This window comes from Etheostoma cragini, chromosome 2 (genome assembly GCF_013103735.1).
Source record: "Etheostoma cragini isolate CJK2018 chromosome 2, CSU_Ecrag_1.0, whole genome shotgun sequence".
NCBI lineage: Eukaryota > Metazoa > Chordata > Actinopteri > Perciformes > Percidae > Etheostoma > Etheostoma cragini.
In genome coordinates this window covers 10323863-10339145 of record NC_048408.1, presented here as the reverse complement: position 1 = coordinate 10339145, position 15283 = coordinate 10323863, and the positions used below count along the sequence as shown (strand labels likewise).

Genomic DNA, 15283 nt, shown 5'->3' with positions numbered 1-15283 from the left:
GTGTGTGTGTGTGTGTGTGTGTGTGTGTGTGTGTGTGTGTGTGTGTTGAAGGAGGGGTCATCACAGGTCCTGTTGCACTGCTTTTCTGTTATTCTTTTTACAGAAGCGGTGGCCGTTGATTTTCGCCACAGAAACAAGCAGCCAATGACAATGTCCAAACAGTAGGGTGCGGGGTCAGGCCACCTCGGGCCACAGGAAGAACAATACCGATAACTCCTCCCACTTTGCTGCTGTGCGTGTTTTTGGGTGGCTATGTGTCTGTTCAGCTTTGTAGGTCAAGTCTCAAGTACTTAGTGAAGCGTTGAGTCGTGTTTTGATGTTTTTTGCAGCCCCTCCTAACATCCAGAGCCCCTCCTCTCCTTCATTACACTGGCTGAGGGTCTATGAACTACATACAGTAGTTCGACTTCAAATTGACTATGACAGGTACTATCATACATTAAATGCGAAATGTAGGGAGTAAGAAGAAAAAGGACTGCATTACAAATGGTTAAAATCAAACTTTATCCTGCAAAGGTTTCACTAGGATTGTCCCAACTTGCAACTGCAGAAACAGAAAAACTGCCAAAAGTTGCTGGAATTTCACATAAATTGTCAATCAACAAAACAAGTAATCAGCAACTATTTTGACTGTCAGTTAATAATTTCTTTCATTCTACAAGCAAAAACTAAAGCCAAATTGGCTATAGTTTTAATCTACTTGTCAAGAAACTGAATATGGTTAGATTTTTTTTTAAACTCCTGGTTGAACAAAACAAGGAAGAGATTGAGGTCTGGCATGTGTGATTTTACCATTGTCTGCCGTTTCCTAGACTAAATGTTTACTCATTTAATCAAAAAACAATCATGAAGAAAACAATTGAAAGGGAAAATAATTATTAGTCACAGCCCTACATTCATGACATTGTGTTGAACTCATCAGACGCTGACTGAGCGTCAGTAATGAAGACACAGAATCTAAAGTTTACGTTCCCTGAATAAAAGAGTGTGGAAATAACAAATCCAGTCTATGGAGACATGGAAAAAGTGATATTTTTATTGTTTTGACTTTGACGCATGTCAATATTGTGTTAAACATGTAAAGCATTGATGCATACAGTTTCCAACTTTATACCCTCCTACTTAGGGCACCCTTGCTCACACCACACCCATCTTTGATCTTGGCCTTTATATTGATCTCAACTAGCCAACTATAAAGTTTTGTGACTGCATCTTGCAATGTTGTGACGTTGTCTTGGTGAAAAAATGTATCTGCTGACAGATGTAAATATGACACCTGGCAAATATGATAAAAGTATTTAAAACTGCCTAGAGTAGACTACAGACCTTCTTGTGATTGAATACCACCAGCCCGAATGCCAAATCAGGCCTGGGGCCTTGAGTGAGGGACTTGGACCACACCCATTTTCGAACATTTCTGTCAATCCTTGCAACATTCCTTTTCATGGGACAGGTGTGTAAAGGAGAAACAAGTAGATTAAAAGTTGCAAACAAAATCCAATACTATTTTGTTTGTAATTCCTAAATAAAACAGCTATGGGCTGATTTTTTTCTCAGCTGCATTCGTGACCTGACAAAGTCGTGATCACAAATCCGCAGATTTGACAGTAATCTGATGGTGGAAATCCATAACGTCTAAATTCCTGAAGGCGTGCTCTGGCAGTCCTGGCTTTCTGCTCCTAAAATCCTAGAAAAGGTCCTAGCCTCCATTCATAACACCAACACAAACTTCACAATGGACATAATCCGGTAGAGAATGACTGGAAGTGGGTTTGTTTTTATACTATGGAACTAATCAGGGAAGTGTGAACAGGTGTGCAGGTAGGCAGTGAAGGTCAGGAGAGGGGGAATGGCGGGAACAGGTGTTACTGCAAGGCAGGAGGGAGGATTGGAGCTGAAAGGAGTGTCCTTTAGTTTTAAGAGGAACCACCAATAAACCAAAATCAGTTGACATATATGAGATAAATGCAAAGGGTCAGTGGTGAATTAACAATATCAGAAAACAGAAAAACTCATTTCTGAGGCACAAAGTTAGAAAGTTTTAATTGTCAGACAGTCCCACATTATGTGCAGTGAAAAGACTAATGTGCCTTCAATGATGATAATTTGTTGTTAAAAAAAAGGTGTCTTTCTGTCCACTAATAGCCTATTTGCTTTTTGTTCTTGTGAGTAGTACTTGTTTCAGCTTCTACAAATTTGAAAAGTCATAAAACAAATGAGTAAAAATGCCACACCTGATTGTAACAAATCCAGCAAAGCCTTCGACATCTTATATTTTTGGAGGGATTTGTGTAGCAAATCTAATTTTTTCCCCTCGTTTTCCCTTAAATCCAGCACAGAAAGGCTGCTTTGACATCAAAGTTTTAAACAAGGAATGCGCACAAGAAGAAACCATTAGTCCTAAGCACCACACTAACATGTTTGCACCTGTTACGTTCATCGGGAAAAGTTATTTTCTTAGTTTTGTGTCTTTGCCAACAAGTTAGATTGAAGCAATAGAAATCATTGTCTGCTGTTGTACGTTTTCATGTTTTTCCTCAAAAGGGCTGAAAGCTCAAAGGGCTTTTAAAAGATGTTGGTTTAATACTTTGAGCAGAGAAATCAGAGGCTGCTGCTTTCCCAAGTGTTCCTTTAGTTTGTAAAGGATCAACCTGCCGCCAGAGTGTGGAAAAGAAACAAGACAAGACCTGCAGCCATTGTGTTGAATACAAGTGGGAAAAGGGCACACATGCCTTAAATATCACTCGGATGAGTTGATGATTATTGAGAATAATGTGTTTTCCTTCAGGGATTTCTTCACCTCATGAAGACACCACCAGGATTAGTAAAAGGATTTGCATTGACAAGGCCTACAGTCTGTGGTACATTACACATCATGGAAAACTGTGGTGTTACATTAAAAGGGCACAATTTACTTGTCATGAGGAGTACTATTCAGCCTGTGGAAACTGTTGTCAGAGACGGACATGTATTTTGTTTGCTTTTATCTGGAAGTAGACAGAGAGATGACAGTCCAAAGTAAAAGCATCCGTTTACTTCATTAGACCTCCTTAAATTGATTGACTTCTGAGAACAATAAATCTGGCTCTGAGATCATAATTTGGGTGAGAATCATTATTTGGCAATGCCAAAAAGTCTCACCAGCAGCACCTGTAGCTCAAAATAAATAAAAATGAGAAGGACTCAATTTCAACTTAACTATGTTTGCTAAGTACGTTGCATTGTGAATGTGGCGTGCATGAGGTCAAAATGTCAACAAACTAAATCAGGAGAAAATGAACTATTACCTATTAACTTTTCTGTGTAAACAATGAATAAAACTAAGGTGAGAGCAGGAAGTGAATCAACATTTAATAAGCAGGTGCGGTCATCTAGGTGGTGTTGATGATATCCCAATAAATATTGTACAGAGTTGGCACTGCCTATAAGCAAATTCCACTGAAAACACCTTCTAATGATAAGAAATTACACAAACATGCACACACAAACAAATACAAACACACACACACACACACACACACACACAAACACACACACACTAACATGAGCAAACATGTTAAAGGTCCCATGGCATGAAAACTTCACTTTAGGAGTTTTTTTTAACATTTATATGCGCTCGCCCAGCCTGCCTGTGATCCCCCAGTGGCTAGAAATGGCGACAGGTGTAAACCGAGCCCTGGGTAAGACTAAGGACATGATGGGTCCTTGGTGGAGAGGGTGGACAGCTTGAAGTACCCTGGTGTCCACTTCACAAAGGGTCTGACCTGGGTGCTGCATACTGACTCAGTGGTGGAAAAAAGGCAAGACAGAAACCGTTCCACCGCAGACACCTGAGGAAATTCTGGACATCCCATTAAAATACTGAGGAATTTCAGGTTGGTGATAAAGTACCGCATACACCAGGCCTGACAAGCTCAGGAGGAGCTTCTACCTTAGGATCCTAAATGAGGATACAAACTAAGACAACCCCCCCCCCCCCTTTGTGAATCATGCACAAGTTGTGGGAGCTGATGGGATTGCATTTTACTGAAACAGTACCTTGTATGATTTCGTGTGACAAATACAATTGATTGAAGATAAAAGAAACAAACCCACAGGAGTGATGTTAGAGGTGGGGAGGAGGCAGCTGATCATTCGGATGCTATCCTCATTTCCTGCTTCACCTTTGACCTCTGACCTTTAATTACTTCCTCCTTTGTGGAATGTGAGCTCTGTCCTTGAGCTCTGGTTTAAGGGGTGAGTAAAACAATATGTCAACAAAAATCCCCTTTGTCCCATCAAAGAGAGCAGACTTCTACATTACATAAAAGGTGTAAATCTCTCTCCAGTTGTCTTTTTTAAGTAAATGTGAAGAGACAAAGAGCAGCAGGTCGGAGGTGAAGAAGGTCAGACAGGAAAGCATAAAACACACACACAGACACACACACATACGCACACACAGCTAGATCCTAGCGGTCTTCACTCTCCACACACAGTAATGGCTCCTAATGCAGCTGGCTGCCGTCTCTGAGAGAGTAATTAGAGACTGCTGCAGGAAACTGCATGAACAAGTCTTGTATTTGGATGCCATGTACAAACTTGTGTGTATGAAATAAAGTGAGTGTGTGACCCAAGGGCATGTCGGTGTAGTTCACACAGTTGAATCTGCTCAAAAAAGTGTATCTGACAACATTTTAAATAAAGTTGGGATGTTTTTGCACTGAAACTCTTCTCCTTCACACTGAGAAACTCTTCATCTTCATCATCAAGCGAATTTGGTTTGTATCAAGCCCTAAAAGTCTTGTTTCCACAAAGCAAGTAAAAAAAATCTGCCAGAACAACCTATTAAACATCATGCTTTAAGAAAGATATCAAAAATTAAGCCTCTTAAAAGAACTTCTGCCTCCCAAGGACTCACAACACTGTTAATCCTGTTTAAATTTATATTTCTTACACTAGAAAAAGTACAGACTGTACCCAACAAAGAGCCAATTTACTTTTTCTAATGTGGGAGTGGTCAACAATGTTGTGAGTCCTTGGGAGGAAAGAAAATCACGTTTTTTGAATCAGCACCTTGACAAGAAAGATGTGCTTGTCTAGGTTTGCACATGATTTCCCTGAGGGGATCAATAAAGTATTCTGTTCTGATTATGATTGTTGTTTTCAAAAAATTACAAAACACAAAAAATAGGGCAATCTCTGCACTTTAATTGGGTGGCAGTAGCTCAGTCAGGGAGTTGGGTTGGGAACCGGGGGGTTGTGGGTTCATGTCCCCATCCTGACCAAAGGATGGTGGTGGACTGGTAGCTGGAGAGGTGCCAGTTTACTGCCTGGGCACTGCCAAGGTGCTCTTGAGCAAGGCATTGAACCCCAACTGTTCTGGGTGCCTTTCCATGGGAAGCCCCCTCACTCTGACATCTCTCCATTAGTGCAAGTATAGGTACTGAGCATGTGTGTGTAATTTAGGCTTATGTGTAATGTGTGTGATAACAACAGAGTGAAAATATTGTAATTTCTCCTTGTGGGATTAATAAAGTTTACATTATTATTATTATACACTATTAAAAGAAGGAAAATTAAAACAAAGTGCCTAGCTGTTCAAAATCTACGAAACTAGCCGAGACGAGGTGGCTGACAGCATGCTAGCTCTAGGATGCTAGCTCATTCTTAATGGCAAATCACTGCTACAACACACACTAGTCCACCATAATCTCCAAAAGAACTACTTCCGTGTCCCTGTTCTGCAGGTAAAGAAGTGAGACGTCTCACTCTGTTGCTAAACAGAGACCTAAACACACAGGGTGAAAACGGGATCTGCGGCAACGTGCAGTACAACACAAAAGATGTTTTTTTTGAAGATTAAACCACATAATCCTATTCTGGTGCAACCTCAAAGTACAATAATGAACCTGAAAATGAGCATAATATGAATGCTTTAAAATAAGTTGATTTGTGGTGGATGGAAATGTTTTAAGACCATATGGTATTTACGATTGAATAACAAATGAAAAACTAATCAAATTGCTATTTTATAGCTTATTGTCAATTTCCATGTTCAGTTTTCACACATCCCTCTGTTTCTCCCAAGTAAAAGTTATGTTTCATATTCTTCAAGGTAACAGGACACATTGTATAAATAGAAAATATTTATTTGTGGTGCATAAATACCGGTTTCCATGTTTGTGTCTGTGTTTAATGGTCATAAATGTAAATTTGATAGATGCTTGGAATGATGATGGGGGTTTATTAAAAAAGTTGAAAAGCCAAGAAAAAAATATTCAAAAGATTTCAAGTGTCAAAAAACGTATTCACTATACAGGTAGTTACTTTCTACCACTGGTGATTCATGACTTGATATTTATAATATCCACTTCTACATGAGTAGCTACATTGCTACTCGTGTTTGTGGTATAGTTGAAAATATCTCAGCTCACTTCTGTAAAATGCACATTGTGGAGAAGAAATCTGACTACTAGCTACTGATTCAAAATGAAAATGTTTAAATCCTGTATCCAGTCTGATCATGTCCACAAAGATGTGAATCTAACACTCGTTACTTTGCAACATTGTTAGAAAGAAATTGCACACACTGGCCCAGCCGCTGCAATTCTCTTCAGCCGTTTTCCGGTGGTTCGCGCGCCTTGAGCAGGCTGTCGGTCCGGACGGAGCCGCAGCGGTGGAGACGGAGCGAGATGGCGGCGGCGGGGGGGTCTCCGGCTCTCCGGACTGAGCGAAGGCTACGGAGGACCTGTCCAGCTTGAAGTGCGCACCCCGGGGCGCGCTCGTACACATACCAGCCCTCACCAGCGCCCGGTCGTCCTCGCACACTTTGCCTTGCAGTCTTTTAAAGGCGCGGGCCACCTGTTTCCAGAAGCCCTTGGTGTCGGTCTGGTATCCCGGGCAGCTCTGAGGTTTGGCGTTGTATTTACACTGCACATTGCTGGATTCGCCTTTGATGCGCGCCTCGCATTTTACCGACAGTCTCACCGTGTCCCCGACGTCTTTTGCCTCCCACATGCACTGCATCTTGTCCTTGATGGAGAACTTCCCCCGGCCGCTTGCTGCAGGCTTGTTCCCGCCGCCCCCCTGCGCTCTGCCCGGGGCTGGGGTCGCGCTCTTGTCCGCTCCTCGGTTCTTAGTGCGCCTACCGGAGGACAGAGAGACCTGCTGTCCGAGGAAGGCCAACAGCAACCAGGGAACGAAAGTCTCCAGCAGCAACATATCTTCTTTTACCAGACAATGATATCTGAAAGGACAAAATTGGGTTTAAAAAAAGAGTCAGAACCTCTGTGATGGAGATAATCCGGTCATTGAGTAAAAAACTTTAAAAAAAAGTTAGGCTATACAGACTGAGAAAACATTAAATCTTATTTCGTACCTATTTTTTTCCCTCAAGACGTCAACCAAGAATAATATTGTGAATTAACAGTAAACAAAGATGTTTTTAAGCCAACATATCAACTCAATTAGGCATTTAAAAAGGTGCAATCAGAACTAAGCCTGCAATAAATTCTAAGACACGCGGCCGCAGGCTACTGTAGTCTACTAAGCATGTGGTACACGAAAGTCACGTACATCGACTCTGTGCGTAAAGCTGCTTCTTGTGGCTCTCCGTGGCCTCGCACATGGCTTTCATACACAGATGCTGCGGCACGCCTATCATTCCATGCCCAACAACACACACACACACACACACACACACACACACACACGCCATTGAGAAAAATAATCTTGGCAATCGTTTGGGAAGAGGCTGCATGTGTTTTATTCTGAGCTGACATGTCTTAACTGAACTCCCGCCTTTAACAGAGAGTTTAACTGAAGATCAAAGAGATTAGAAAAAAACACACACTGATGTTGGAACTGCGTGTCTGCACAGAGTGGGTTTGTCTGATGAACACTTCATGACTCCACTTTACACACACGCACATTTTTGTAGGCTCGTCCCCAACTTTCCACCAATCCGCTGCTGCACTCAACCATGAGGCGATCCTTTCTATTGACATGACACCATAGACTGTGTATTATTAATACTACACAAACTATGCTTATCACGTGGTTTGTGTCAGCAAAACAAAGGAGAAAAATACCTGTGAAAACAACACAATCTGCTAATGTAAGATAAAGTGTCAAGTGATCATTAAACATGACTGAAGAAGCACTTTCTCTGGGAAGATTTAACATACCAAAACGAAAATAATTCCCACATATAATGCACATTGTTGCAACTTTTTGTAGGCCAACCAGAGGGAGAATTGTTTAGATTTTGTGTTAATACAAATAGGTTTATCATGAATTCTTCCCGCCAAAATCAAACAGAAAACAAAGTGAAGAGGTGTAGACCTAAATACTTTGTAAGTGCAAGGGTGTGTTCATGGTATTTTACTTTTTCTTTGTGTGATTTGTTTTTATTTACTTTACTTCCAACTTTATTTACTTCCAAGTTTGTTATGTAATTAAGTTACATACATGAATGAAGTTAATGTAAGATAAGTAGGCTATACAGAAAAATTCAATGTTGACTTTTGGTTTCCCACACATTGTTACAACTGGAGAGAAGTTCAAGGCCTTACAGTCTAGAACAGGGTTCCTGTTTTAAGCACATTGTAATGCTGACTTTGACCCCATTGTCGAGTCTACCTTCCTTCGATGTGTCTTAAACACTGTTATCTATCAAACAGTAACACATTTACCAGCTGTTAAGACCCTCTCTCCCAATAAACTCTCAGTTGGTTCCTCTGTGCTCCTTTCACATCCTGACATTGGCTCAGTGAGCTCTTGTATGTACTCATTCAGAAGTCAGAGGAAGTCTTCATCTTTAGTGAGCAGCAGGCTAGCGGTCTCTGCCTTTATGAACAGTTGAACAAACAGGGTCAAACATCCAGTAGAAATCAGATTTTTGTTGCCAAAATGTGAGAAATTAGATTAAAAAAACAATGTTTGGATTTTTTTAGGATATTAGGACAACTAATAGGGCCATTTCAACGTAAATTGATACAAATATAGCTTAGTAGTTGTTGCAAAAAATAGCTACATTAAAAGAGTTCTCCATTCAACAAAACAGAGCAACACAAACCACATAATGTGCTGTAGATAAGATCTTAAGATAATTCTTAGTTGCTCAACACGGAACAGAAGGAACTTGACGCTGACTAATACATCCATAACATTGCATTTTATTTATACAGTTCATGTTTTTTTTAGATCATATTTGGCATTTTATTTGAATAGGACAGGAAAGATCTGAAAGGGGGGAGTGAGAAGGCTTGACATGGAGAAAGGACAAGGGCCACAGGTTAGAGTGGAACTCGTGGCCACTGCATGGAGGAGTTAAACCTCCATACATGGGCACCTGCTCCACCATGTGAGCTATTTAGGCACCCAGGTCATACATTTTTGATGCAGTTGACCTACATATCCAATTACAGCACACTACTGTTTCCACAAAGGTAAGTTACAGTAATGAGTCAGCCCCACCCTGTTGTCATGTTTCATTCCTGTAATGGCGCAGCTGCTGCAGGTGGGAAGGAGCCGTAATACAAAGGTTCATATGGGCACAAGTCCAATAAGGTCACAAGTTACAGTAGTTTGTTTATCACTGAGTCAGTGTGTCAGAAGCAGTAGTGGTAGTAGATTAGTGTGAGTGAGTGTGTGTGTGTGTGTGTGTGTGTGTGGACATGTGGCTCTCCCAATCTCAACACCCGGTTCCCTCGGGCCTCTACTCCAACTGGTGTCCTCTCCACACTCAGTGGCACCATCTTGTGTTTGTTAGAGGTTCAGCAGCCTCCTCACCATGACTGAATATGTATATAATTTAATATATTTACATGGGATCAGTGGTGGAAAGTGTCTACATTTACTTAAGTATCTGTAATTTAAGTATACAATTATTAGGTACTTGTACTTGACTTGAGTTTTTGCATTTATGTTACTTCATACTTCTCCTCCACTTCTTTCCAGAGAAAAATATTGTATTTTTTTGCATTTATCTACCAGTTTTAGTTAATAGCAACTTTTAAGTTTCTAAGAAACATAGAACGTTTATAATTATTATTTTTATTTTTTTAAATACAACACATTTGCTTGAAATTAAACCAGGGATTGACCAGTGAAGGTGTTTGGCTTGTGGCCCCTTACAAAGAAGCAGTGTCTGAGTGTTGCCCCTTGTCATGTTTCAGAGGTCAATGAGTTGTTAACATTTCCCCTCAAAACTTCTCAGACGGTTTCGATTAAATGACAGTTCAAGGACTGCATAAATAATCAAATTTTGCACAAGTAAGCACAGATTGAAGAAAGTCCCAAAACATGAAAAAGAGGTTTGTTTTTTGTCTTCTTTCATGCTCCAATAATCCTCTCATTTATCTTTGGAGGGGGCTCGATCCTTAGGTTTGAAACCACTGAAGTACATTACCCAACAATAAATAAAGTAATTAAAACTAGTGCACCGCAATTAGCAAAAACAGGAAAAATCTGCCTCTACAATGCTACACCAGGATTATCAACAATGTCTACTTTTCTGCAGAACAAGTACTTTTACTTTAGGTATGTTTCACGGCTAATACTTCAGTAGCCTACTTTTACTTTAATAGAAGATTGACTGCAGGATTTTTGTTTGTAACAGAGTATTTTTACAGTGTTGTATTTTTTCATTTAAGTTAAGGATCTGAGTATTCCGTTCACCACTAACATGTGTTAGTTTAAAAAACACACTGTTAATGGGTTGAATTACCAAAGAAGGAGCAACACTTCACTGGGATGAGTGAGTGATTAGCAGCCTCCATCCTCATCCACTATGTGTGTGTTTGTGTTAGGAACGGCAGTGTTGCAGCCCTCTCACACACAGGCATCCTCTGTTCCTGCACACAGTACCTCTTAAGACTTAATTCATCAGCTCATACAAACAAGTGTGTAGCTCTGCTCAGACGCCCTCTGTGTTGTCTTTACTGCAGTCTGTGTCTGTCCCTTGACAACTTCCTCAGCCAGGTCGCAGACATGTTGTTACAGCCGGCGATAAAGAGGAACAAGGACTCCTTTGAATGAATAGAGTGCGAAAACTTGTGGCGGAACAAAAAACAGAGCGACACAGAAGAAGAAAGGTCTCCACTCTGACTTTATTCTCTTTACCTTCAAATTTGGTTGGAACATTTATGTGACACGAGGAGGGTATTTTACATCATTTACAAACAGAATCACATGCCTGCCATATTTTCCCTTTTGCCTTGCTGTGTGTTTTACAGAGAAAAAAAATTCATGTCCACTACATGACAGCGCAACCAGTCATCCCTTGACCGTACACGGTTGTAGGTCGAGTGTTTTTTGCTCAGACCCGTAAGATGCTGCAGTGGTGGTAGTCAGACCTCACAAGATGGCGAAATCACTTCAGAGGATCGCACACAGATCCTGGAGAGGTCGAAGATAGTCGAGAAGAGTTCTGACGCTTATGTTTCCAACCTGAAACGACAGAAAAATTCAGATTTTGTGATGCATTTCAGATATATTCTCTTGTGAATGTGCTGGCTACAAAGAGATAAAGTTCTCCATAAACTATACTGAGTGTATCAAGCGAGACAGCGGACTAACACTTTGCAAACACTGCTGACATGACTTTTGGCTTTGCAGTGGTTGCCAGTTTAATTCATCCACACCAAAACAACCACACAGCTTTGTCTTTCTCACACTTTTGATTCTTATGTCTCCAGCCTACCTCTCACTAAACTTTATCTTAATTTTGCTTCTTTTCATCTTTACTTTTTTTAACTCACCTGTGTCTGCAGTATTGCCTCAGTTCTGGAACCAGCTGATGAAATAGGAGCAGACGCCATGGAAGCTCTTCCAGCAGTACTCAGAGGCGATGCGGGAGGCTTTGGAGTCAGTCTGCTCCGTGGGACGAATAGTGGTCTTCCCAGGCTTGGGGGTAGTTTTCTTAGTCTGGGTGCCCTTCCCTGGCTGGGGCTTGACTGGCTGCTGCTGGGGCTTGACAGGTTTAGGTGTAGTGACAGGCTTTTTCTGGGCCGGCACCACTGGTTTACGTGGCTCCTGGACATGTTTGGAGGGCTTAGGCCAGGTTTGGATGGTGGTCTTGGGCAAGGAGGCCAGGAAGGTCATCTGGGCCTCGTCGACGTCTTTCTTGCACATTGCTGGGCGGTAGACTTTGGGTCCCTGGCAGACGTGGGGCAGCTTTCTCATTTCCCACATCATCTGGGTGAAGTAGTGGCGCGGCCTGGCGTTGTAGGCGCGGCACAGGTTGGGTTTGCCCTGGAAGTCACAGTAGTAGGAGCGTCCTTGGGTCTGGCCCTTGCTGGGACCTTTGCAGGAGACACGCAGGTGAGTATAGTCCACAGCTTCAGACACTACCATGGTACAGGTGTCTTTGGTCTTGGTGCTGAATTTGATGGCCTCATCCCAGATGCTGCGTTGCTGCTGCTGCTGCTGCTGCTGCTGCTGTTGCTGCCTGTTGATGCTGCTGTTGTTGTTGCTCTGAGCGTTTGACACACAAACAGCTGCTGCCAGAAACAGCAACGCCACTCTCATCATGGCTCTCATGACGGTGTTATGCGTTTTAGTGGATGAAGGTAGCCTAGGGGATGATGTCTACGTATGTTTCCACACAGAAGATTAAGAAGTGCAAGGGTAGAAATCATCAGAGTGAGACTTTATAAGGCTGAAGTTCACAAAGAAGGCATTATTCAGGTGAGCTAAAGGACTCAAACTCCTCCTCCAGCACTGACCCCCTCTATTCCTTTCTTACACACACACACACACACACACACACACACACACACAAACACAGCGGCCACATGAAGTTTCTGTGGTGTGTTCAAAACTGAAAAAAGTGATGGATGAGGTGGATTTGGAGGGGGGAACCTAAAACCAGGGAGGAAGAAGAGGGGTGAGGGGAAGCAGGTCAACAAGTCTATGGGAGCAGAGAGGGGGAAGGCGAGAAAGACGACTGAAGAATGGTACACACATGAAGCCCAATGTTCTGAAAAACATTGCGAGGGATTCTACAATGTCACATAAGAGGTTCTTTGACTGCTGATGAGTGGCAGAGGGGGAGGAGAGGACTGAGGGTCCAGTGCCAAATTGCAGCCTAAAGTTATTTGCTGAGGGTTTAAAGTTGATCTGTGACCCTGTAATTATAAAAAACTCTTCATGTTCATCTTGAGACGCAGTTTCACTTTTTTAGACTTTGTTGCTACACTGCAGCGGTACACACACAAAAAGATGGTGAAATCCTTGTCTTAAATCTTCATTTATCTTCATTTATCAGGGCTTATGGGAAATGGTGTTTGTGAAAGTCTGCTAAAAACATAAATGTTGAATAACTACGAAAAAGCTACTATGTTTATACCAACATATGAGCTGAGCCACACGACATATTGTTAAGAAAAGCTCAGTTCCAAGCGTGTATTTTTGGTTACATTGTATCCACAGTTTACAGCTTCCAGATTTCCGTACTGTCAGTTTGATGTGAGGAGTCATCTTCCCCTGTATAACATAAACGTGGTGGGTAACCACCAGAGGAAACCACAAGTGGACATTGGAATCATTGCGGTAATATGACCAATTCCAACTATTTTACTGATATATCATCAGGTCGTAAGTATAATATGAAGTCAGTTATAAATTGCAATACCTCATCTGTGGTTTGTAGACTTGAGTGTCTATGTAGCTGTTTTTACATAGGGAGAAAAAGCATGAACCAAAGGCAAAACTGGCAAAACATGAACATGCTTTAAAAAACCTCAATGAATGCTCTACATTACAAAGAGGCTGACCGAGGTAGTTGCAATTCATTAAAGATATCAGAAAAAAGCATTATAGATATGACTCAAAAAGGGGTGGAGACAGATTAAAAAGCTCTCACAAAGAGAATTGGGTTGGATTTCTACATTGAAAGCTATGCAGTACGCTTTCGTAACAGTCTCTTGTTGTTTTTTAGGCATCAGGACTCATTCAGAAATACTAGGCACCGTTTAGCCTGTGTGTCCTTTAAACTAAGGCATTAAGATATTTTTTCACTTGTTTATTGCTACTTTTCCCTTACATTATGTTAGACTTTTGATGTGTGGTTTCCTCTGCTGAACATGGTCAATATGTAACTTTGTCTGTTTACACTAATCATGTGACAACTTATTTATCCATGCCTCAGCGGCCCAAGGGCGACCACTTTGTGAGTTCCCGGATAAATTATGGCTTAGGCTGCTTTGACTGTGTGTTCTACACACTGATAATGAATAAGATGTTCTGTGTTTATTTTTTCTACTTGTTTATTGCTAATTTGCCCTTTGGTCTGTCATGTGACTTTATCTGTTTACACTGATCATGTGACTACTTGCCAACAACTAAGGGACAGCCAAAAGGCGGCCATTTTGTACTTACCCTGATGAAGGCCTTATTTGCTGATTCGTGTTGGCATGTTTTTATAACGTAATAACCAAGAGATAGTAAAGTCTTTTTAATCATTACCTTCTTAAGTGCCTCAGAGTCCTTCAACAGTAGCACTCCATGCAGACTGTAGTGGGACTGGCTATATGATACCACTGCAAAACCTAGACCTAAATAGTCTTGTTTAAAGGTTCTTAAAGCTAAAGAAACACTTTGACATTTTGGGAAATACCCAAAATTTGACGAGAAGATGGATTCCATGCCAATATATGAGGAAGCAAAAACTGTGTAAAAAACTGTACTATACTGTAAAACTGTAATCCTAGTGTGAAATTGCATTGTTGCAAATCACAAAATTAAATAAAGAAACAAAATACATCGAAAAGCCAAAGATTACACTGAAAGCTCTGAATACAGAGGGAGCACCATTGTAACTATATATGAATGTTGTTTAATGGCAGAGCCCAGAATCAATCAATTGACCAAACAGGTATACCTGAACTCAGACAGTGAGTCTCAACTTGTGAACCAAACAGAAGAACAGGCACTGCCTTTGACGAGGCATGTTCCACGTGTACCGGCTGGCTTGGACATAGAGTGGAAGAAAAGAGTATAGTGTGCTGCTGCTGTGTACAAGGTCACACATGTGTGTACAAATACACATATGCCAGGAAGTTCCGTTTTTAAAGCCATCAATCTGGTGGAGAAGAGAAAAAAATTCTCCTTTAAGAGACACCGGGAATGCAAAGTAAACAAGTGAAGTATGTGTGTGTATGAAGCAGATGTTAACCTAAATTAAACTAGTGTAGTCCTCTTCTGATAGGATGCAACAGTGTGACGCCACCTTGACCACCGCCAAGCCTCCCCACTGCTCCATGGAAACATCCCCAGAAACAGACCTGAACTTTCTCAGCTG

At 41.4% G+C, this 15283-nt stretch overlaps 2 protein-coding genes across 2 annotated transcripts; both read right to left on the bottom strand.

The window, feature by feature from the left end:
- Window positions 1–6203: 6203 nt before the first annotated feature.
- On the bottom strand, window positions 6204–7574 carry LOC117934996 (fibroblast growth factor-binding protein 1-like). The gene is made up of 2 exons (XM_034857079.1): window positions 7358–7574; window positions 6204–7225 (listed from the first exon to the last, which is right to left on the bottom strand). The coding sequence occupies exon 2, from the start codon at window positions 7198–7200 to the stop codon at window positions 6523–6525; it is 678 nt and encodes a 225-aa protein (XP_034712970.1). The 5' UTR covers window positions 7201–7225; window positions 7358–7574; the 3' UTR covers window positions 6204–6522.
- A 3499-nt stretch (window positions 7575–11073) lies between these two features.
- On the bottom strand, window positions 11074–12660 carry fgfbp2b (fibroblast growth factor binding protein 2b). The gene is made up of 2 exons (XM_034857065.1): window positions 11742–12660; window positions 11074–11430 (listed from the first exon to the last, which is right to left on the bottom strand). The coding sequence occupies exon 1, from the start codon at window positions 12520–12522 to the stop codon at window positions 11761–11763; it is 762 nt and encodes a 253-aa protein (XP_034712956.1). The 5' UTR covers window positions 12523–12660; the 3' UTR covers window positions 11074–11430; window positions 11742–11760.
- Window positions 12661–15283: the final 2623 nt, after the last annotated feature.